The 23,347-nt window shown below is 41.3% G+C and overlaps 1 protein-coding gene and 1 long non-coding RNA gene across 2 annotated transcripts; one reads left to right on the top strand and one right to left on the bottom strand.

Moving 5' to 3' along the window:
- The first annotated feature begins 1,398 nt into the window (after window positions 1-1,398).
- On the top strand, window positions 1,399-22,950 carry LOC115171849 (NACHT, LRR and PYD domains-containing protein 12-like). Its single transcript, XM_029729027.1, has 12 exons — window positions 1,399-1,474; window positions 9,871-10,049; window positions 10,159-10,322; window positions 10,466-10,507; window positions 11,934-13,761; window positions 15,948-16,121; window positions 16,723-16,899; window positions 17,078-17,251; window positions 17,704-17,877; window positions 21,639-21,809; window positions 21,898-21,947; window positions 22,065-22,950. The coding sequence occupies exons 2-12, from the start codon at window positions 9,892-9,894 to the stop codon at window positions 22,598-22,600; spliced, it is 3,648 nt and encodes a 1,215-aa protein (XP_029584887.1). The 5' UTR covers window positions 1,399-1,474; window positions 9,871-9,891; the 3' UTR covers window positions 22,601-22,950.
- On the bottom strand, window positions 2,615-12,636 carry LOC115171869 (uncharacterized). Its single transcript, XR_003871269.1, has 3 exons — window positions 12,557-12,636; window positions 3,190-3,236; window positions 2,615-3,083 (listed from the first exon to the last, which is right to left on the bottom strand). It is a non-coding gene; the product is annotated as an uncharacterized LOC115171869 (long non-coding RNA).
- Window positions 22,951-23,347: the final 397 nt, after the last annotated feature.

Here is a 23,347-nt window from a genome sequence, read left to right as displayed (position 1 = left end):
TTATTTACCAGTTGGCTCACCAATAGGATATTATTTACCAGTTGGCTCACCAATAGGATATTATTTACCAGTTCGCTCACCAATAGGATATTATTTACCAGTTGGCTCCCCAATAGGATATTATTTACCAGTTGGCTCCCCAATAGGATATTATTTACCAGTTGGCTCACCAATAGGATATTATTTACCAGTTGGCTCACCAATAGGATATTATTTACCAGTTGGCTCACCAATAGGATATTATTTACCAGTTGGCTCATAGGATATTATTTACCAGTTGGCTCACCAATAGGATATTATTTACCAGTTGGCTACCCAATAGGATATTATTTACCAGTTGGCTCATAGGATATTATTTACCAGTTGGCTCACCAATAGGATATTATTTACCAGTTGGCTCATAGGATATTATTTACCAGTTGGCTCACCAATAGGATATTATTTCGGAACCAATATTCTAAAAACAAACAAGTATTTTTATACAATATATCCCGATTATTCCATATATAATATCTCTGTGGAGAAAATGTATGCTTATAAATTAAGGACCATGACAAGAAAACCTGCCGATGAAAAGCAGAAAGTTTCACTGGAACTTTGTCAATATTATAATTGCAAACCAACATGAAGTTAAGGCCACCAAAAGTAGAGAAGACATGATGAGGAATAAAATTCCACATAGAAGTGGGTTTTCGTAGGAATTGTTTTATCCAATTGATCTTAAAAGCATGTCTATCATGTTCATTGATTGTGTTAAGACGAACCGTCCCTCCAAAACTAGTGGACCAATGGACTCATTGTCTACGCCTCTCTAAACTCCGCCCTCATGGAAAAATAATGCCAAAACTCATAATCGAAAAGATAACTGTTTATTCATATTCCACACTGAGAAATTATCCTGCCCTAAATATTTATTTATTTTTTATTTTAGTGTGCGAGTGAGTGCGTGCTGTTGGAAAATGTGATAAAACTATAATTTGACTAGATATTTGAAATGTTAATTAGACGTTGAGTTAGAGGAAATATGAATACTGCTTATGTAAGAGAGCTTTTGGGGAAAGAAGAGGAGAGTAGGTCTGTTGTTGCAACAGGAATTAACACTTATTTAGGGGTATACTGAGAAAATGTATGTTGTACACTTAGAAAAACAGTGATTGTTGGAAGAGGATCAGTGTTTTCTACCCAGAGAAATAGTATGTGCACACTTCAAAGACATCTAATAGAATATAAAGTGCACTAGCCAAACAATGGACCATCTGGAACTCTACTGTTGGGGACTTTTTGAGAACGGCGCTTATCTTTGTAGAGATTGTTTGCTGACAGTCCTACTGTGCCCTGAGTCTAAGATAACAACCTGCCAAGATAGTTCTCTTTCTCTTTCATTCTCGCTCGCTCTCTGTCTTTCTTTCTCTCTCTCACACGCACACACAATAACATGACATTCACACCGCAGTAAATTTCTATTACCAGAAAGGTAAGGATCTTCTTTCAATAATTACAATATGTTCGATTTGTTTTGGAGTAACTTCTGAAGTAAATCTTTGTTGAACCGAATATTTAGTTTCACCTTAAAGAGGAATGGAAACACTAGGATTTAGAACGCCAGCTAACTGTAAATCGCCATATTGGCATTGTTGCGTCACCGGCAGGAGAGAAGATTTTGGAACTCCCAAAAATGGCTGAATTTACCAAGTAGCTCCGAGTCTGAGAATGAGTTTATTACGGAGAATGAAATAATGTTAGTTAGGGAGCCAATAAACCTACTGAAGTCGTTCATGTTTGAGCCGACCGTTTGCCCGAGATCAGAGTTCATTTTCATAGCAATAACAACACAAATATGCCGCCTGAAACACCTCAGCCGGAGGATCTGCGTAGCAAAACTAACAGGTGTGAGTGGGGATGCTGCCAGATAGAGTAGGAGTGTGTGTGTTGTAGAGAGATGGTGGCGATACAGCACAAAATCCCAGCGGATGGTGGCTGTATTACATCCAGTCAGAGGTTCCTGTCAGTCTGTCTGGCGATGTATTTATTGTCACAAATCCTTATGAAGGACTTCCTGGCAGAAGAGGTTACTCGACCAGTCAGCAGCCAATATGCCAGTTAAATAATTGGTGAAATTCTGCTTGATTATAAATTGTTTAAGGTGAATATCTGTAGTGGGTAGGTGCTCAATATATATAATCAGTCTCAATATATATAATCAGTATCCTATAAAGATGTTTACCATCAGCGCTGTTTGGCGCTATGGTAACACATTTGCCTTTAGATTAGACGACCGGCGTTGGAATCGCAGACAGCATCATGATTCATGAAATCTCATTCTAACCAATAATCTGGCGTGCTCATTATGTGATTTAGTTTCGCTATCAGACTAACTTTTAAATGAAGATGCAGATTAAATACACACCAAAATATGTTACAGATACTATACATGTCCCATCACTCAGACAGTGAATACACAGCATCCAGCACAGCAAACAACCAATCAAATGTATTTTACAAAAGCCCTTTTTACATCAAAAATAATAACCACAGTGGTTATAGAGGGTGCAACAGTTCACCTCAGGAGCAAATGTCAGTTGGCTTTTCATGGCTGAGCATTCATAGGTTGAGAGAGAGAGAGTCGAAACAGTAGGACCGGGACAAGGTAGCACATCCATTGAAACGGGTAAAACAAATCTGTGGAAAACAATTCCACTCCGATTCCCTTTATGGATGGGTGTATCTTTGAATTCGCTGTTGAATGGCCTGTTCCTCCTCCATTTTCAGAACACCAGCCCGCTCCCCCAAAGTGATTGATAGTATATCTTGGCTCGCACTGTGATAATTGTGATTCTGTGCTCTCAGGTTCATACAGCGAGTTATGGTCTTCACTGATCTCTCTCTCCATCAGCTCCATCTGTGGCGTATAGGGGACTCAGTATCAGTATACAGGACTCGGTTGTATACTGATGGTCGTTAGCGCAATCTAGCTGGGCCCCGAGTTCTTTAGTGATGGTCCCTGTGGACCTCTTGTCCACTGCAGCACAGGAACACTCTGGCACCCAGGGGTCAGTTTGGCATGCTGTACTAACCGTTCTTTCCTGTTGGTAGATAACAATTAAGGCATCTATTAGGCTATAGGTATATTCAAGAATCACTGCATATACTTGAAATTAACAATAGCCTTAGAAATAACATGGCTCCTACCCAGTCTCCTCCAGGATGAAAACATTTTCAGGTATGAAGATGTCATCCTGTAAACAAACAAACGTTTTGTTAAGACAACTGAACCCTAATATCAGTTGGTATCAACAAGCTACCTGTCTTGTATGCTTTGTCAACCCACACACACACACACACACACGGCAAATACCAGGGACATTTATTTTTCAGCAAACATTAAACATGTCAACTTCAGTCTAGTCTGTCAACAAAAATGTATTACAGTAACGTTACTTAACTGAGGTGGAAGCTAGCTAACTAACGTTACCTAATAACCTAATACCTAATAAGTGTTTGACTAGATTTTTTTGCAAGTGATTGCTTGTCATTTCCGGTCACAACTTGCAGACTTGTTTTACGTGCTACTGTGCGTTTTGTTGCCAACCTTACTTTGCTACCTGACAACTTTACGGTTTTTACTTTTTAATTACCGTTTATATTTTTTGTTTTTCCCTCACTCAACTTTTTTTCATTCAACTTTTTCACTCCGGACGTTTTATCTGGACGTGGTTCGTCAGGACTTCCAACAGCCGAAGCGAAGTAGTAACATTAACATGATGCCTTCTAATTGCAGTCGTTGTACTCATAATATACAGGAGAACGATCGCCTTACAGCGAGGGTAGCTGTGCTGCAAGCCCAGCTTCAGACGCAATCGTTAGGCAAGGGTAATTTCAGTGTAGGAAAGGATGAAACAGCGTCTGTGCCACCAGTAAGTACAGATAGTAACGTTAGTATAAATCCCCTCGCACGGTCCCCGCAGCCGGACAACTTTCTCATGGCTTCTGGAGGGAAACGCTGTAGGAATGCTCAACCGGTGTCGCTTATTCAGCCGACAGAAACTTTCAACCGGTACTCCCCATTAAGCAGCGAGTCGGAGACAGAGGCAAAGCCTTCTCTGGTCTCTACTCCTCCCGTTACGGGGTCTGAGACGCCGAAGCCTCTCACCATTAGCTCTGACAAATTGAAAACCCTAGTCATTGGCGACTCCATTACCCGCAGTATTAGACTTAAAACGAATCATCCAGCGATCATACACTGTTTACCAGGGGGCAGGGCTACCGACGATAAGGCTAATCTGAAGATGGTGCTGGCTAAAGCTAAAACTGGCGAGTGTAGAGAGTATAGAGATATTGTTATCCACGTCGGCACCAACGATGTTAGGATGAAACAGTCAGAGGTCACCAAGCGCAACATAGCTTCAGCGTGTAAATCAGCTAGAAAGATGTGTCGGCATCGATTCATTGTCTCTGACCCCCTCCCAGTTAGGGGGAGTGATGAGCTCTACAGCAGAGTCTCACAACTCAATCGCTGGTTGAAAACAGTTTTCTGCCCCTCCCAAAAGATAGAATTTGTAGATAATTGGCCCTCTTTCTGGGACTCACCCACAAACAGTCGCTGTACTGGCCTGGCCTGTTGAGGAGTGACGGACTCCATCCTAGCTGGAGGGGTGCTCTCATCTTATCTACGAACATAGATAGGGCTCTAACTCCTCTAGCTCCACAATGAAATAGGGTGCAGGCCAGGCAGCAGGCTGTTAGCCAGCCTGCCAGCTTAGTGGAGTCTGCCACTAGCACAGTCAGTGTAGTCAGCTCAGCTATCCCCATTGAGACCGTGTCTGCCTCGACCTAGGTTGGGCAAAACTAAACATGGCGGTGTTCGCCTTAGCAATCTCACTAAAATAAAGACCTCCATCCCTGCCATTATTGAAAGAGATCGTGATACCTCACATCTCAAAACAGGGCTACTTAATGTTAGATCCCTCACTTCAAAGGCAGTTATAGTCAATGAACTAATCACTGATCATAATCTTGATGTGATTGGCCTGACTGAAACATGGCTTAAGCCTGATGAATTTACTGTTTTAAATGAGGCCTCACCTCCTGGTTACACTAGTGACCATATCCCCCGTGCATCCCGCGAAGGTGGAGGTGTTGCTAACATTTACGATAGCAAATTTCAATTTACCCCAACGTTTTCATCTTTTGAGCTTCTAGTCATGAAATCTATGCAGCCAACCCAATCACTTTTTATAGCTACTGTTTACAGGCCTCCTGGGCCATATACAGCGTTCCTCACTGAGTTCCCTGAATTCCTATCGGACCTTGTAGTCATAGCAGATAATATTCTAATTTTTGGTGACTTTCATATTCACATGGAAAAGACCACAGGCCCACTCCAAAAGGCTTTCGGAGCTATCATCGACTCAGTGGGTTTTGTCCAACATGTCTCTGGACCTACTCACTGCCACAGTCATACTCTGGACCTAGTTTTGTCCCATGGAATAAATGTTGTGGATCTTAATGTTTTTCCTCATAACCCTGGACTATCGGACCATCGCAACAAATAATCTGCTCAGACTCCAACTAAGGAGCATCAAAAGTCATGCTATAAATTCTCAGACAACCCAAAGATTCCTTGATGCCCTTCTAGACTCCCTCTGCCTACCCAAGGATGTCAGAGGACAAAAATCAGTTAACCACCTAACTGAGGAACTCAAGTTAACCTTGCACAATACCCTAGATGCAGTTGCACCCCTAAAAACTAAAAACATTTGTCATAAGAAACTAGCTCCCTGGTATACAAAAAATACACGAGCTCTGAAGCAAGCTTCCAGAAAATTGGAACAGAAATGGCGCCACACCAAACTGGAAGTCTTCCGACTAGCTTGGAAAAACAGTACCGGGCAGTATCAAAGAGCCCTCACTGCTGCTCGATCATCCTATTTTTCCAACTTAATTGAGGAAAATAAGAACAATCCGAAATTTATTTTTGATACTGTCGCAAAGCTAACTAAAAAGCAGCATTCCCCAAGAGAGGATGGCTTTCACTTCAGCAGTAATAAATTCATGAACTTCTTTGAGGAAAAGATCATGATCATTAGAAAGCAAATTACAGACTCCTCTTTAAATCTGCGTATTCCTCCATAGCTCAGTTGTCCTGAGTCTGCACAACTCTGCCAGGACCTAGGATCAAGGGAGACACTCAAGTGTTTTAGTACTATATCTCTTGACACAATGATTAAAATAATCATGGCCTTTAAACCTTCAAGCTGCATACTGGACCCTATTCCAACTAAACTACTGAAAGAGCTGCTTCCTGTGCTTGGCCCTCATATGTTGAACATAATAAACGGCTCTCTATCCACCGGATGTATACCAAACTCACTGAAACTGGCAGTAATAAAGCCTCTCTTGAAAAAGCCAAACCTTATAAAAAACTATCGGCCTATATCGAATCTTCCATTTCTCTCTAAAATTTTAGAAAAAGCTGTTGCGCAGCAACTCACTGCCTTGCCTGAAGACAATCAATCTATACGAAATGCTTCAGTCTGGTTTTTATGTGAAGGTGGTAAATAACCTTTTAATGGTGTCAGACCGAGGCTCTGCATCTGTCCTCGTGCTCCTAGACCTTAGTGCTGCTTTTGATACCATCGATCACCACATTCTTTTGGAGAGATTGGAAACCCAAATTGGTCTACACGGACGAGTTCTGGCCTGGTTTAGGTCTTATCTGTCGGAAAGATATCAATTTGTCTCTGTGAATGGTTTGTCCTCTGACAAATCAACTGTACATTCTGGTGTTCCTCAAGGTTCCGTTTTAGGACCACTATTGTTTTCACTATATATTTTACCTCTTGGGGATGTACTGCTATGCGGATGACACACAGCTGTACATTTCAATGAAACATGGTGAAGCCCCAAAATTGCCCTCGCTAGAAGCCTGTGTTTCAGACATAAGGAAGTGGATGGCTGCAAACTTTCTACTTTTAAACTCGGACAAAACAGAGATGCTTGTTCTAGGTCCCAAGAAACAAAGAGATATTCTGTTGAATCTGACAATTAATCTTGATGGTTGTACAGTCGTCTCAAATAAAACTGTGAAGGACCTCGGTGTTACTCTGGACCCTGATCTCTCTTTTGAAACATATCAAGACTGTTTCAAGGACAGCTTTTTTCCATCTACCTAACATTGCAAAAATCAGAAACTTTCTGTCCAAAAATGATGCAGAAAAATTAATCCATGCTTTTGTTACTTCTAGGTTAGACTACTGCAATGCTCTACTTTCCAGCTACCCGGATAAAGCACTAAACAAACTTCAGTTAGTGCTAAATACGGCTGCTAGAATCCTGACTAGAACCAAACAATTTGATCATATTACTCCAGTGCTAGCCTCCCTACACTGGTTCCTGTTAAGGCAAGGGCTGATTTCAAGGTTTTACTGCTAACCTACAAAGCATTACATGGGCTTGCTCCTACCTATCTTTCCGATATGGTCCTGGCGTACACACCTACACGTACACTACGGTCATAAGACGCAGGCCTCCTAATTGTCCCTAGAATTTCTAAGCAAACAGCTGGAGGCAGGGCTTTCTCCTATAGAGCTCTATTTTTATGAAATGGTCTGCCTACCCATGTGAGAGACGCAGACTCGATCTCAACCTTTTAAGTCTTTACTGAAGACTCATCTCTTCAGTAGGTCATATGATTGAGTGTAGTCTGGCCCAGGAGTGTGAAGGTGAACAGAAAGGCTCTGGAGCAACGAACCGCCCTTGCTGTCTCTGCCTGGCCGGTTCCCCTCTCTCCACTGGGATTCTCTGCCTCTAACCCTATTACAGGGGCTGAGTCACTGGCTTACTGGTGCTCTTCCATGCCATCCCTAGGAGGGGTGCGTCACTTGAGTGGGTTAAGTCGCTGACGTGGTCTTCCTGTCTGGGTTGGCGCCCCCCCTTGGGTTGTGCCGTGGTGGAGATCTTTGTGGGCTATACTCGGCCTTGTCTCAGGATGGTAAGTTGGTGGTTGAAAATATCCCTCTAGTGGTGTGGGGGCTGTGCTTTGGCAAAGTGGGTGGGGTTATATCCTGCCTGTTTGGCCCTGTCCGGGGGTATCATCGGATGGGGCCACAGTGTCTCCTGACCCCTCCTGTCTCAGCCTCCAGTATTTATGCTGCAGTAGTTTATTTATCGGGGGGGCTAGGGTCAGTCTGTTATATCTGGAGTATTTCTCCTGTCTTATCCGGTGTCCTGTGTGCTCTCTAATTCTCTCTTTCTCTCTTTCTTTCTTTCTCTCGCTCGGAGGACCTGAGCCCTAGGACTATGCCTCAGGACTACCTGGCATGATGACTCCTTGCTGTCCCCAGTCCACCTGGCCTTGCTGCTGTTCTAGTTTCAACTGCTCTGCCTGCGGCTATGGAACCCTGACCTGTTCACCGAACATGCTACCTGTCCCAGACCTGCTGTTTTCAACTCTCTAGAGACAGCAAGAGCGGTAGAGATACTCTCAATGATCGGCTATGAAAAGCCAACTGACATTTACTCTTGAGGTGCTGACTTGTTTTACCCTCGACAACTACTGTGATTATTATTATTTGACCATGCTGGTCATTTATGAACATTTGAACATCTTGGCCATGTTCTGTTATAATCTCCATCCGGCACAGCCAGAAGAGGACTGGCCACCCCTCATAGCCTGGTTTCTCTCTAGGTTTCTTCCTAGGTTTTGGCCTTTCTAGGGAGGTTTTCCTAGCCACTGTGCTTCTACACCTGCATTGCTTGCTGTTTGGGGTTTTAGGCTGGGTTTCTGTACAGCACTTTGATATATCAGCAGATGTAAGAAGGGCTATATAAATACATTTGATTTGATTTGAACACGGGTACACAGAAACTGTTGCAACTTTAGTTGCAGTTGAGTTGCTTGCTAACGTGACTTGCTTGGGGGTGTTACACAAAACACTTAAGATGCAATTAGCTAGTTACCTTCAACTAGAGTTGCAACAAAGTTGTCCGGTATCTAACGTCAGCATAGTCAACAACAGTCATGACCGGTTAACATTACCTCAGGCTCCTGGCATTGCATTGACTCGTGTCGCCGCCTCTGTTTAGTTGCTTTTGCTTGACTCCAAAGTCAGCGATGCTGATGATGGTTGGTCGGTAACCCCTACACCATAACCCTCTTAATGTCAAATGGAGGCGCAAGCAGAGGGCTTCAACATAGGCCTATGACTCCTTTCCATTCGGAAACTCCCAATTGTCGCATCGAAGGTGCCCTTCATCGCGAAGTCTGCCTCCGCAAAGTGCTGTCTGCACATCCTACTGGCTCGAGCGTCCTTCCTCTTCGGGACATGGAGCCACTTCGATGGTAGCTTACCAAGGGATTCTTTTGGAGCCAATTCATACAGCCTGGCGCTATACAGTTCATGTTTGAATTATTACCTGTTGTTGCCATCTTCGTTGTCCGCACCTAATCTCACTCTCTTCAATTCACTCTCCGCGCGAAAGCTCAATACCACAGACAATTTGCTATGGTAATTTAAAATGGCGCTGACCATAGCTCAAATAAACCTTGTTGGCGATCAAAATACAAAAAATAGAGATGTTTTTATGTTAAATGAACACGTTTAGTGCTTAGATTTACTTCCTAAACTGTTTCCATTCCCCTTTAAATCAGATGCTACTGATATGGTGGAACAGAAAGTTAAGTGTTCTCCACAATTTATCAAACTCGAAAGGATTTGAAATACATAAGACTAAAATATATTTGTAACTGTTTTCTAGGTAACAGCTATTGTCTTTAATTTGGTATGGTTTACAACATATTTGGCGTTTTAGATATTAGGAATTCTGAAGAATACAACCGTATGTTTTCATGAGTTCACTCATGTTCCATAGATTGAGACTTGAGAGAAAGAGATGGGGAGCAATTGCTCCAAAGGGAGGAGAGACCATAGGGACACAACCGCTTTCTCCAAAAATAAAAGTTTGTCTTGGAGAAGAAAAAAGGGGTACACTGAAGGGAGGATAGCAGAGGGCAACAGTCTCATTGGTGGAGAAACGCCCTGTCGACAAAGGTGAGACCAATTTCCCTGAAATTATTTGTCGGTTTTGCTTTGTGTTGTAATACAAGGGTGAGGACACAGGGGCCAGTTTTACCTCTATTTCTCTCTTTGTCTCTCCTAGTCTTCCTAGCCTACAATCCCCGTTCTCCCCAGCATACGATCCCCAGTTTTCCCTCACAGCTGAGGGTGGAAGCAATCTATGTGCCCCAGTGATCAGCAATAATGAAGTAGGAGGTAGCATCAACATCACTCAGAACATCACTCAGAACGTCATTCAGAACAACGGTAAAACAAAACTCTTCCACTTTCTATACATAGCTGTGAGGAAAAAGTATCCACCGGCACATTAAATTCATACTGTATTCAATCAAGTCACCTTCAGAACTGTAGGAGAATATCATATATTTTCCTTTTTTTTCTAATTCTAGATGACTCCTCCCAGGTTGCACAATGCAGTGACACACAAAAAAGGTAAGGTGTCGAACGTTTTACTTTAGAGTGTGTGTGTGTGTGTTTAAAATAAAAGTTTTGTGGTTGAACCATCTCTCTCTTTCCGCAGTGAGTTGCATGGTGATCTATTCTACCTGTCCCCAGTGTGCAGAGAGACTCAGAGCGTGTCGAGGAACACACACTGCCATCCACTACCACCACAATATGAAGATAAAGACAAAGAAGACAAAATACATAATTAATTATAAGCACATATGCATTATTATGATGCATGACATAGGAGCTAATAGGTTATATTGCATTGCGTATTATGCAAATGCATGCACATATAATGCATTATGAGGAGGGTATTCATCGGAGATGTTACCATAGATACAGTATAAGTAAGTGTGGACTCAAAAGGAGTAGGATGAGGAATGAAATGAGTTGAAGATGACTACTGATAAAGGAGTAGGATGAGAAATGGAATGAGTTGAAGATGACTACTGATAAAGGAGTAGGATGAGGAATGAAATGAGTTGAAGATGACTACTGATAAAGGAGTAGGAGGAGGAATGAAATGAGTTGAAGATGACTACTGATAAAGGAGTAGGAGGAGGAATGGAATGAGTTGAAGATGACTACTGATAAAGGAGTAGGAGGAGGAATGGAATGAGTTGAAGATGACTACTGATAAAGGAGTAGGATGAGGAATGGAATGAGTTGAAGATGACTACTGATAAAGGAGTAGGAGGAGGAATGGAATGAGTTGAAGATGACTACTGATAAAGGAGTAGGATGAGGAATGGAATGAGTTGAAGATGACTACTGATAAAGGAGTAGGATGAGGAATGGAATGAGTTGAAGATGACTACAGATAAAGGAGTAGGATGAGGAATGAAATGAGTTGAAGATGACTACTGATAAAGGAGTAGGAGGAGGAATGGAATGAGTTGAAGATGACTACTGATAAAGGAGTAGGAGGAGGAATGGAATGAGTTGAAGATGACTACTGATAAAGGAGTAGGAGGAGGAATGGAATGAGTTGAAGATGACTACTGATAAAGGAGTAGGAGGAGGAATGGAATGAGTTGAAGATGACTACTGATAAAGGAGTAGGATGAGGAATGGAATGAGTTGAAGATGACTACTGATAAAGGAGTAGGATGAGAAATGGTGAAGAATTAGTTGACTAGTGACAAATTAAGAAAAAAACTGAAAACCCCACAGCACCTCACTAGACCTTATAGTGGTTTATTAGTAGACAGTCTCATGAAAACCCCACAGCACCTCACTAGACCTTATAGTGGTTTATTAGTAGACAGTCTCATGAAAACCCCACAGCACCTCACTAGACCTTATAGTGGTTTATTAGTAGACAGTCTCATCCATATGAGTGACAGGTGGATAAGACTTCTTCATCTTATGCTCTAACTAAGCTGTTTTATTCTGACTCTGTCCTTACAGAACTCATACAGAGAGTTAAAGAGGAACATAAAGCCAGTCTGAAGAAGAAGTTTAACTTTGTGTTTGAAGGCACTGCAGAGGAAGAAACTTCCCTGAACAGCATCTACACACAGCTCTATATCACACTGGGAGAGAATGAAGGAGTTAATAAAGAACATGAGGTTTGGCAGATTGAATATACATCCAGGAGAGAAACATCGTCATACACTCCAATCAACTGCAATGACATATTCAAACACTTAGCTGGACAAGAGAGAGAAGAGAAGAGACCCATCAAAACTGTGCTGACAAAAGGCATTGCTGGCATTGGAAAAACAGTCTCCGTGCAAAAGTTTGTCCTTGACTGGGCCGAAGGAAAAGCCAATCAGGATTTGGATTTCATCTTTGTCCTCCCTTTCAGAGAGCTGCATTCGATCAAAGATGATGAGTTAAGTCTTCATGGACTTATAAATGACTTCCACCCTGAACTTACAGAGATAGAAAACGCAAAGATATATGCTACGAGCAAAGTTCTGTTCATCTTTGATGGTCTGGATGAAAAGCGACATCCACTAAAATTCAATACCAAGAGGGTGACTGATATTACAAAGACAGGTAACAATGTAGATGTATTGGTGACAAACCTCATCGAGGAGAAGCTGCTTCCCAAAGCTCTGATCTGGATAACTTCTAGACCTGCAGCAGCCAATCTGATTCCCCATAGATACATCAACCTGGTGACAGAAGTACGAGGGTTCGATGAGCGACAGAAAGAGGAGTACTTCAAGAAGAGGGTCAAGAATGGGGAAGTGGCCAGAAGAATCATTGCACACATTACAGCATCAAGAACCTTCAAAATCATGTGCCACATACCAGTCTTCTGTTGGATCTCCGCTAAGGTTCTTGAGGAACTGTTGAGAGAAAATGTGAATGGAGAAATCCCTACAACTCTGACTGAGATGTACACTCACTTTCTGCTCATTCAAATACAGCTGGCACAAAAGGATGCTGGGCATGAGAGAGATAAACAGAAGATCTGGGAATCAAATAAAGACTTCCTTCTGAAACTGGGAAAGCTAGCGTTTGAACATCTGGAGAAACGCAATCTCATGTTCTATGAGGAAGACCTGAATGAATATGGCATTGACATCAGTGAAGTTGCAGTCTACTCTGCATTGTGCACAGAAATCTTTAAAGAAGAGAAGCTGTACAAAAAGAAGGTGTACTGCTTCATGCATCTGACCATTCAGGAGTTTGTTGCTGCCCTCTTTGTTTTCCACTGTTTCACAACCAAGAGCCTCAAGACGTCATCGAGCCTCAAGTCTTTCCTGATGGAAGGTTCAGAACCATATCTCAAAGCTATATTGGAGAAGGAGCCTGTAGACCTTCCCTTGGATGAGTTGATGGAGATTACCATGTACAATTCTGTGTCCAGAGAGAATGGAGAGATGGACATGTTCCTACGCTTCCTTCTTGGAATCTCTATGGAATCCGTTCAGTGTCTCCTACAAGGCCTGCTGCCAAAGACAGAGAACAGTTCAGAGATTGTTAAAGAAATGAAGATAATACTTAAGAAGATGGATCTAATTGATGTGTCCCCTGAGAGGTGCCTCAATCTCTTCTCTTTGACTGAAGAAGTTAAAGACCATTCCCTACTGGAAGACATTCAGAGATATCTATCAGAAAAGGAAGCAGACAGAGAGCTCTCACCTGCTCATTGCTCAGTTCTGGCCTATGTACTTCTGATGTCAGAAAAGGTGTTGGATGAGTTTGTCCTGAAGAAATATAAAACCTCCCGAAAGGGTTTTTTCAGACTTCTTCCAGCTGTGAGGAACTGCAGAAAGGCAATGTAAGAAAGATCGTCAAATTCACACATACCAAATAACAATGAATATACTGAATTGTTATTGTTTACATTACCTCTTTTACCCGAACTGCAATAAGCATGCTGTTGAGAAATCAGTATAGTCTGTATTTGAATGGCTGTTGTTAGTATGGAACATATGCACTGGTGTAGCTCAGTTTCTCCGGACCCCCATAAAGTCGGCATTTGGGACCCCCCCACCATGATCTTCGGTAATATGGCACGACCTTGATCAGATAAAACTTTTTGCAGTGTTTTTGTGCATAACCCTGTCTTACCTTTTGTTTATCCATTTTGAACAACACACTCTCCAGCCAAGTCTGACCTGATTCACTTTTTTTTAACCTGATTGAAATTTACTGAGGAGAAAGAGGCAGGTGGAATTTATATGCATGAAAACATATTGTCTGATTCATCTACCACCCATGTAGATTGATAAGTAGTTTTGTTGTGATCACAAGAAAATCCTAATAATTCAGGTAAATAGCGCCACAGTCGGAGAAAAATCTGAATGTTCAATCATAAAGTGAGAACAATTACTTTCCCTGGCTACTTTAACAGTAAAAAAATCATTTCCAACCCTAGAATATAATTTCTCAACTGAAAACTCTCAATTTCTACTGGATATCCCCTTTAAAGCTGGAATCCGCACAGCGCCACTGTTCACCCCAATACCTTTATTAGTGTTTTTGTTTTGTTTAAGAAACGGAGGAGAGGAGGGTCCGGCAGCGTGTTCTATCGCGTCTGCAATGATGTTGGGGGGAACAAAACAGTTTCGTTGTTTGAAGTAACTTCTTTGTTGTTGTAATTTCCCAAAAGCACATTGCAATTTCACACAGAACGGATTTATTGGTGCAGACGTTCTAGCGTCATGCTTTTTTGGCCTGAATGTTTGGCACTCTGGGGGCCTGAAGTTCAATGTTTGGCACTCTGGGGGCCTTATGTTCAATGTTTGGCACTCCGTGGGCCTCAAGTTGAATGTTTGGCACTCCGGGGGCCTCAAGTTGAATGTTTGGCACTCCGGGGGCCTCAAGTTGAATGTTTGGCACTCCGGGGGCCTCAAGTTGAATGTTTGGCACTCCGGGGGCCTCAAGTTGAATGTTTGGCACTCCGGGGACCTCAAGTTGAATGTTTGGCACTCCGGGGGCCTCAAGTTGAATGTTTGGCACTCCGGGGACCTCAAGTTGAATGTTTGGCACTCCGGGGGCCTCAAGTTGAATGTTTGGCACTCCGGGGGCCTCAAGTTCAATGTTTGGCACTCCAGGGGCCTCAAGTTCAATGTTTGGCACTCTGGGGGCCTTATGTTCAATGTTTGGCACTCTGGGGACCTCAAGTTCAATGTTTGGCACTCTCCAGGGATCATAAGGAAAAATCTAAAACAATTACTGTGTATTTACAATCCCCTTCTCCAAATGGATTCCTCATTTACCTAGCACTTGTCAATTTATAAATTACAATTTATAAATTAAATTAATTTATATGGGAAAAAAGAAAGTAGATGCTTTTTCAAACGTTGAACTTTTGGGGTGGCAGGTGGTTAGAGCGTTGGGCCAGTAACCGAAAGGTTGGTGGATCGAATCTGTGAGCTGAGAAGATAAAGATCTGTCATTCTGCCCCTGAACAAGGCAGTTAACCCACTGTTCCTAGGCCGTCATTGTAAATAAGAATTTGTTCTTAACAGACTTGCCTAGTTAAATAACATTTAAAAAATTCCACTTGGAACCGTCAGGTTCGCTCGACCTTATTTGTCGTTTCCTCGCGCGTAAAGGTGTATTTGTAGACACACCTTCATTTATTCAAGCTCCACCTCAACTGAATAGTGGGTGAATAGCATTCAAGGTCAAAAATACTCAGAGAGAAAAGCACATAAAAAGGGAATTACATTCCATTTAAGCGCGCTTAACTCAGGTCGGAATCGGGGCCTGTGTGCATACAAAAATTATGGAGAACTGTGCAGATCCAAATCCTCACAGGAATAATTAGGGCGGCAGGTAGTCTAGCAGTTAAGACTGTTGGGCCAGTAACCGCAAGGTTGCTGGTTCGAATCCCAGAGTTGACTAGGTGAAAAGCAAGGCCCTTAACCCTAATCGCTCTTGTAAGTTGCTCTGGACAAGAGCGTCTGCTAAATGACTCAAATGTAGGCTAAATGTAATTTTCCTCTGTTTCTGCAGAATTGAAGGCGTTTATCTGGATAGATGGTACTGTGCAACGTTGGCCTCAGCTCTCCAGTTACCAAACTCACCATTGAGAGAACTGCACCTGATAGATTCAATCTTGATGGATTCAGATGTGGATGTGCTCTGCACTGGACTGTCTAGCCCACACTGTATACTGGAAGCACTGAGGTAATTGGAGAGATTTTGTTTATTTCTTTTAAATAAAAAAAGTAATTTTATGTCAGCAAGCGCTGTTGAATGATGAGGTAACATTTTCTTTCTTGTATGTGTTAATATTTTCTTTGTCACTACAATGACCATTTAGGCAAACATTTGCCTCAAGTTGACTTATGCCGCGTTCACATGCTAGTCGCAACAAGGAAACTCAGATATCTTTGACTTGCTAACTGGTTGTAGTTATACGCGTGCCGCGTTCAACTAGTTAGCAAGTCGGAAATGTAATAGTTTCCATGTTCTGACTAGCACGTGAATGCGGCATTAATCGAGCATCTGATGCAATTATGCAAGATTTTAGTTCTGGGTGTCCAAGATGATATGTTACTGCAAACCGTGTGCTAATGCCACACCGAAACAAACTTGCTCATTAGTCGTCGCATCAGTCTGGTGACAGATGCTACGATACCAGTTATGTTACATGCATCTGTCCACAAGAGGTTAAGTAACATGTAATTAAACGTACATTTATAATAGCATGTCTCACAACAAAAAATCTGCCTCAATGTGTTGATGAAACAAGCTGCCTTAAAATGCATTATTTCTGCAATTGCAGTCTCTGCGGGAATGGACTCTTAAAAAAGGGACGTGATCATTTGGTCTCGTCTATGAAAACAGTTCTCAGCTGCTACCTGAGAGAGCTGGGCTTGAGTAACTTCACACTGCAGGATTCTGTAGTTGAGGTACTCTCTACTGGACTAGGGAGTCAACACTGTAAACTGGAGATACTGAGGTCAGTAGTTTTTCTGTTAGTACATTCATTTGGACTGTGAATTCAAAGTCATTCATTTCTTTGTCAGGGGTTGTTTGATTTACTAAATTAATGCAGCCATTTTGATTTAGCGTGTTTGGATCTTTGAATAACAAACAAAATGCATGTTATAATAAAATGACATAAATCTTGTGTACAGGCTGAATCGAAATACACTAACAGACAACTTCTGTGAAGTACTAGTCTCAGCTATCAGCTCAAATTCCTCTCATCTGAAAGAGCTGGACATTGTTCTCTGTGACCTGATCGATTTAAGAGTGGAGCTGCTTTCCACTGGACTGAAAAGTCCACACTGTAAACTGGAGAAATTGAGGTTAGTATGTTTCTTGTTCTCAGTTTTGTATTACCTGAAGGATATAGCCGGATTATTTTCACTGATCTCCACAATCAACTCTGTACTTTCAATGTTAAAGAAATATTATGGAGGATTTCTAAAACATCCCATGAATGTTGTGGACAGGCAGTGATCAGGGAATGTTTTACCAAATTCCAAGACACTAAGTACATATTCCTTGGAGCAAGGTCAAAATAATTAAGAGGGATGTCATTAAGAGGCCAATGTTGATTTTAAGACAGCTACAGAGTTCAACAGCTGATATAGGAGAAAACTGCATGGATCAAAAAGAGATCTGGGACACAGGCTAAAAGGTTTGGGCCAAATCCAACAAAACAGGTAGCTGAGTAAAACAGTTTCAATCGTGGTGGTGGCTGGCAGGGCCTGGGGAATTTATGTCTTCATATGTTTCTTTGAAATGTTTCATTTAGGCTCTATCAATGTAATCTCAATAACGAAAGTTGTGAAGCACTGGCGTCAGCTCTTCAGACCATCCCCTCACACCTGAGAGAGCTGGACCTGAGTAACAATGACCTGAAGGATTCAGGAGTAAAGCTGCTGTCTGCTGCCCTGGGGAATCCCCACTGTAAACTGGAGACTCTGAGGTTGGTAGGCTACTCTTTTCTATGTTTTGTTATTATGTTGATTGAATAATAACCTTTGAAAATAACAACTCATTTGCATATACATATGAGCTTAATTTAATAAATTAGCATGAAATTTCTCTCTATCCAGCCAACTCTTTCTAAGGTATCGGCCCAAAGAGAATTTTTAACTGCCCCATCACAATCTCCTGTCAACTTTTACCATGGATTTTACCCAAAGACATGCGACATTAGGCTACGTATCCATGATTGGTGTCATCTAGGGCTCTATTCAATCTGTCAAACTGAAGCATTACAGATTCCTTGTGGCTACGTATCCATGATTGGTGTCATCTAGGGCTCTATTCAAGCTGTCAAACTGAAGCATTACAGATTCCTTGTGGCTACGTATCCATGATTGGTGTCATCTAGGGCTCTATTCAAGCTGTCAAACTGAAGCATTACAGATTCCTTGTGGCTACGTATCCATGATTGGTGTCATCTAGGGCTCTATTCAAGCTGTCAAACTGAAGCATTACAGATTCCTTGTGGCTACGTATCCATGATTGGTGTCATCTAGGGCTCTATTCAAGCTGTCAAACTGAAGCATTACAGATCCTTGTGGCTACGTATCCATGATTGGTGTCATCTAGGGCTCTATTCAAGCTGTCAAACTGAAGCATTACAGATCCTTGTGGCTACGTATCCATGATTGGTGTCATCTAGGGCTCTATTCAAGCTGTCAAACTGAAGCATTACAGATTCCTTGTGGCTACGTATCCATGATTGGTGTCATCTAGGGCTCTATTCAAGCTGTCAAACTGAAGCATTACAGATTCCTTGTGGCTACGTATCCATGATTGGTGTCATCTAGGGCTCTATTCAAGCTGTCAAACTGAAGCATTACAGATTCCTTGTGGCTACGTATCCATGATTGGTGTCATCTAGGGCTCTATTCAAGCTGTCAAACTGAAGCATTACAGATTCCTTGAAAGAAATGTGAAGGTCATTTCCGATTCCGCTGACATGCAGCGTTTAACGTGAATGCATTATCCACTCAAGCAGGAACATAGCCTTTACATTTCAACCCTGCTGTATGGTCGGGTAAAACTTTGGCCTTTTTATAAACGCATTTCATGCAATTCTACATCATTTTACATGACTGGAGACTTTGGCAGAAACGTTTGTTTTTATACCGCACAAATGATTGAAATGGCAGGCTACTTTGACACTGACAAACCGGCCAAGGTAAAGTTGGCTTTATATTCACACATTCGGATATTCAACAGACATTCAACAGACATTCGCCAAAAGCCATTTAAAAATGTAAAAATCAATAACTAATTCACCGTTTGTCACATAATCATCAAACTAGATATGATTAATTCTGTAAATGTCTAGCATACTTTTACAACCTTTTTCGAGGAAAGATTTCAGTTTTGATTTGATAGAATTACATTAAATCTATAAGATGCCATTTAAAGCGGTATAAATCAATAACTAATTCACCGTTTGTCACAGAAACATCAAACTAGGTATGATTTATTCTATAAATGTCTAGCATACTTTTACAACCTTTGTTTTGAGTACAAATTCCAGTTGACTTGATAGAAATACATAATCTATCAAATGCCATTTAAAGCAGTATAAATGAATAACGTTTTCACTGATTATGACAGAATCATCAAACTAGATATGATTTATTCTATAAATGTCTAGTATACTTTTACAACCTTTGCTTTAAGTAGAAATTCGATTGATTTGATAGAAATACATAAAATCTCAAATATTGCCTTTAAAGATGAAGAAATCAATAACTAATTCAGTGATTTTCGCAGAAAAAAGTGAAAATATGCATTTATTTGCAATAACTTTAAAGAAATGTTAATTTCAAGTGCAATTTGTTCTATGTGAAGTTGTACAATGTTTACAATTTTAAATTGTAAGCCAAATCAATGTTTGCATTTTTAGTGCAACAGTTCCACATTTTAAAGTAGTTACAAGGCACAACAGTTATGTATTTATACGTCTCTAATTTAACAGCAAAGAGGCCCCTTCCAATCATTTTCAATTTTGGCTTTGTTGAAGTCCTTCTTTGTCATCCCCAGACAAACTGAATGGTACCATCTCCTGAGGTAATAGATTCAACTGTTCAACACTTACAGCCAAATGTTTAATACCCTGGGTATTCCCAGAACACATTCTGGAAAGTCTATAGATTCAGTGGTCACTTTATTAGGTACAACCCCCTATGCATCTGGAGCAGCGTGAATTCCAAACAGTTGATTAAACTGGGAAAGGAGATAAAGTGTTCATGTTTTTATGTCCAGTTGGAGTTTATTACAGTCAATACAAGCTGAGTGTTGGAATTATTTTTAAAAACTGTTTTGGAACTTTTCTGAGTTACGAAAGACCATCACAGACTGTGCTGTCATTTTGCACATTCTAAAGTTCAAACAAACAGTAACAGAATACCTGAATACTTCTCTGCATGCTTTAGTGTCTGGCAAACCAAGACCACTGGACTTGCTGTGTGTAGGAGCAATTTATTTTCGTGAATAGGGTGGTGAACCTAATAAAGTGGCAACTGAGTGTAGATATCACAAACAACTCCTTTTGAGCAGTGTCTGTCTGTTATACGTTTGATCAATGGGTATAATGGTACATCTGATCCCCAAGGTCCTCATAGGCTCACTTGGATATATAGAGTTGGAGGTAAAGAAAAAAATATGAAACTAGGACATTAAAACACTGGCAGAATTCTTTCATCCACATCCATTCACATAAAATATGTATTTTAAAGTTATAAATGCCCTTCTAAGACCACTGTCTTTCTGGATGTTTTAAAGGGTTTGCAAGTAGTTATTTCTGCAAGGAATGTGAATTGAAAGGGATTTGGTAATACCTATGAAGGTGACGTAGTTTCTACACAGGTATAATGGGTACAATGTGTGGTAGTTGTGTAGACACTGTTAATGTTGTTAATGTTGTAAATGAATATTGTAGCTGGAAACGGCTGATATTTAATGGAATATCTACATAGGCGTACAGAGGCCCATTATCAGCAACCATCACTCCTGTGTTCCAATGGCACGTTGTGTTAGCTAATCCAAGTTTATCATTTTAAAAGGCTAATTGATCATTAGAAAACCCTATTGCAATTATGTTAGCACAGCTGAAAGCTGTTGTTCTGATTAAAGAAGCAATAAAACTGGCCTTCTTTAGACTAGTTGAGTATCTGGAGCATCAGCATTTGTGGGTTCGATTACAGGCTTACATATGACTGAAGATGCAGAATTTTCTGCCAGGCCCCTTCTAACAGGGTATAACAGACTAGTTAGAACTTTGACCACACGCCCTCTAGACAGACTACATGCCCTCTATCAAATCAAAACTGGAATTTCTCCACAAAACAAAAGTTGTAAAAGTATACTAGACATTTATAGAATAAATCATGTCTAGTTTGATGATTCTGTGACAAACGGTGAATTAGTTATTGATTTTTACATTTTCAAATGGCTTTTGGCGAATGTCTGTTGAATGTCCGAATATAAAACCAGCTTTACCTCTGTGACAATCTGATGTAAATAAAAACGACCTTGAATGCATCAACATCAAAGCTGGGACCGAGAGACTGAAAAACACCTTCTATCTCAAGGCAGATAGGTGTATCATAAAGTGGGCGTGTCTTGAGCCTTGCAATTTGGTCTCATGTCTGAATCTGCTGTGAGCGATAAAAGCAGGATTTATGTGCCAAGGATCGTCATTACCTCTCTTTGCAGGCTGCCATTCTGTAGAGTCACAGAGGAAGGCTGTGATTCTCTGGCTTCAGCACTAACGTCAAACCCCTCCCACCTGAGAGAGCTGGACCTGAGCTACAATTACCCAGGAGACTCAGGAGTGAAGATGCTCTCTGCTACAATGGAAGATCCAGACTGTAGACTGAAAATCAAGTAAGTGTAGTTAATGAAAATAATGCAAGATACTCTAGTAAGACCTTTGAATATATTCACACTGTCTGTTCTCCTGCCTCTCGCACAGTATTGACCACAACGATGAGTGCTGGGTGAAACTGGAGCTGCTGAAGACATGTAAGAATACACTATACTTGACATTGTACAAAAGAAAGTATTATACTACACATTGTTTTAAACAATACCCTCCTGATTTAATCCAGTTGATCCTCTCCTCTTACCTCTTGTCTACAGATGCCTGTGATCTCACACTGGACCCAAACACAGCAAACAGACACCTCTCTCTGTCTGAAGGAAACAGAGTGGTGAGATATGAGATTGAGGAACAGCCATATCCTGATCACCCAGAGAGATTTTATGACGCTTTTCAGGTTCTTTGTAGAGAGGGTCTGACTGAGCGTCATTACTGGGAAACGGAGTCAACTGATGACGTTGTTCTCGGCGTGACGTACAAAGGAATCAAAAGAAAAGGCAGCATCTGCAATGACTTTGTCATTGGACACAATGACAAGTCCTGGTGTATGGAGTACAAAACACATTTTTGTCATAATGGCGCAGATATAAAAGTCCACCCCTTTAGGAACCCCTCTAGACACAGAATAGGAGTGTATCTGGACTGGCCGGCCGGCACTCTGTCCTTCTATACGGTCTTCTCTGACACATTGACCCACATGTACACATTCCACACCACATTCACTGAGCCCCTCTATCCAGCTTTTGGACTAGTTAGCTGTAACCCTTGCTCAGTGTCTTTGTGCCAGGTAGAGTAGACTTCTCGGTCCTGGAGGAACACCTGGGTCTCCATGACAACAGTCACACCCTTCGGTTCTGACACAACCGTGTGACTTGATGGCGTTGACTGTGGTCATGACAATAATAAATCAGAGGATTATATTCCTGTGACTGTACATCCATCTTCTGTTATGTTAGTGCAGTTATGTAAAATTCCTTTGACTTTGAATAGGAGACACTTTGTTGTTAAATGTGATCAAATACTTTGTAAATATTAGTTTGTTAAATATGTGTTGCATCATACAGTAACCACAACAAAACCCGTCTCTGTCTGTGTACAGTAGCCCAGAGTTTCTCAAGAGAAATAAAGCTTTGGTTTAGACACTCAGTTAAGTTTAGCATTGACTGATATTGGTCAATGTTGGCGGTGAATATTGAAGTGAATTTGGTGGATGGCCAGATAGAGGTATAAACACACAACCTTCTGGACCAGATAGAGGTATAAACAGACAACCTTCTGGGCCAGATAGAGGTATAAACACACAACCTTCTGGACCAGATAGAGGTATAAACACACAACCTTCTGGACCAGATAGAGGTATAAACACACAACCTTCTGGGCCAGATAGAGGTATAAACACACAACCTTCTGGGCCAGATAGAGGTATAAACACACAACCTTCTGGACCAGATAGAGGTAAAAACACACAACCTTCTGGGCCAGATAGAGGTATAAACACACAACCTTCTAGACCAGATAGAGGTATAAACACACAACCTTCTGG

This window comes from Salmo trutta, chromosome 32 (genome assembly GCF_901001165.1).
Source record: "Salmo trutta chromosome 32, fSalTru1.1, whole genome shotgun sequence".
Classification (NCBI taxonomy): Eukaryota; Metazoa; Chordata; class Actinopteri; order Salmoniformes; family Salmonidae; genus Salmo; species Salmo trutta.
This window is presented reverse-complemented; position numbering and strand designations above follow the sequence as displayed.

What these genes read in the sequence shown, in the direction of transcription:
- LOC115171849 (XM_029729027.1), top strand. Translation starts at nt 9,892, where the DNA reads ATGGGGAGCAATTGCTCCAAAGGGAGGAGAGACCATAGGGACACAACC. An exon ending in ATGCAGTGACACACAAAAAA is followed by an intron (nt 10,508 to 11,933) that starts GGTAAGGTGTCG and finishes CTGTCCTTACAG; the next exon opens with AACTCATACAGAGAGTTAAA. An exon ending in TGTAAACTGGAGATACTGAG is followed by an intron (nt 16,900 to 17,077) that starts GTCAGTAGTTTT and finishes TCTTGTGTACAG; the next exon opens with GCTGAATCGAAATACACTAA.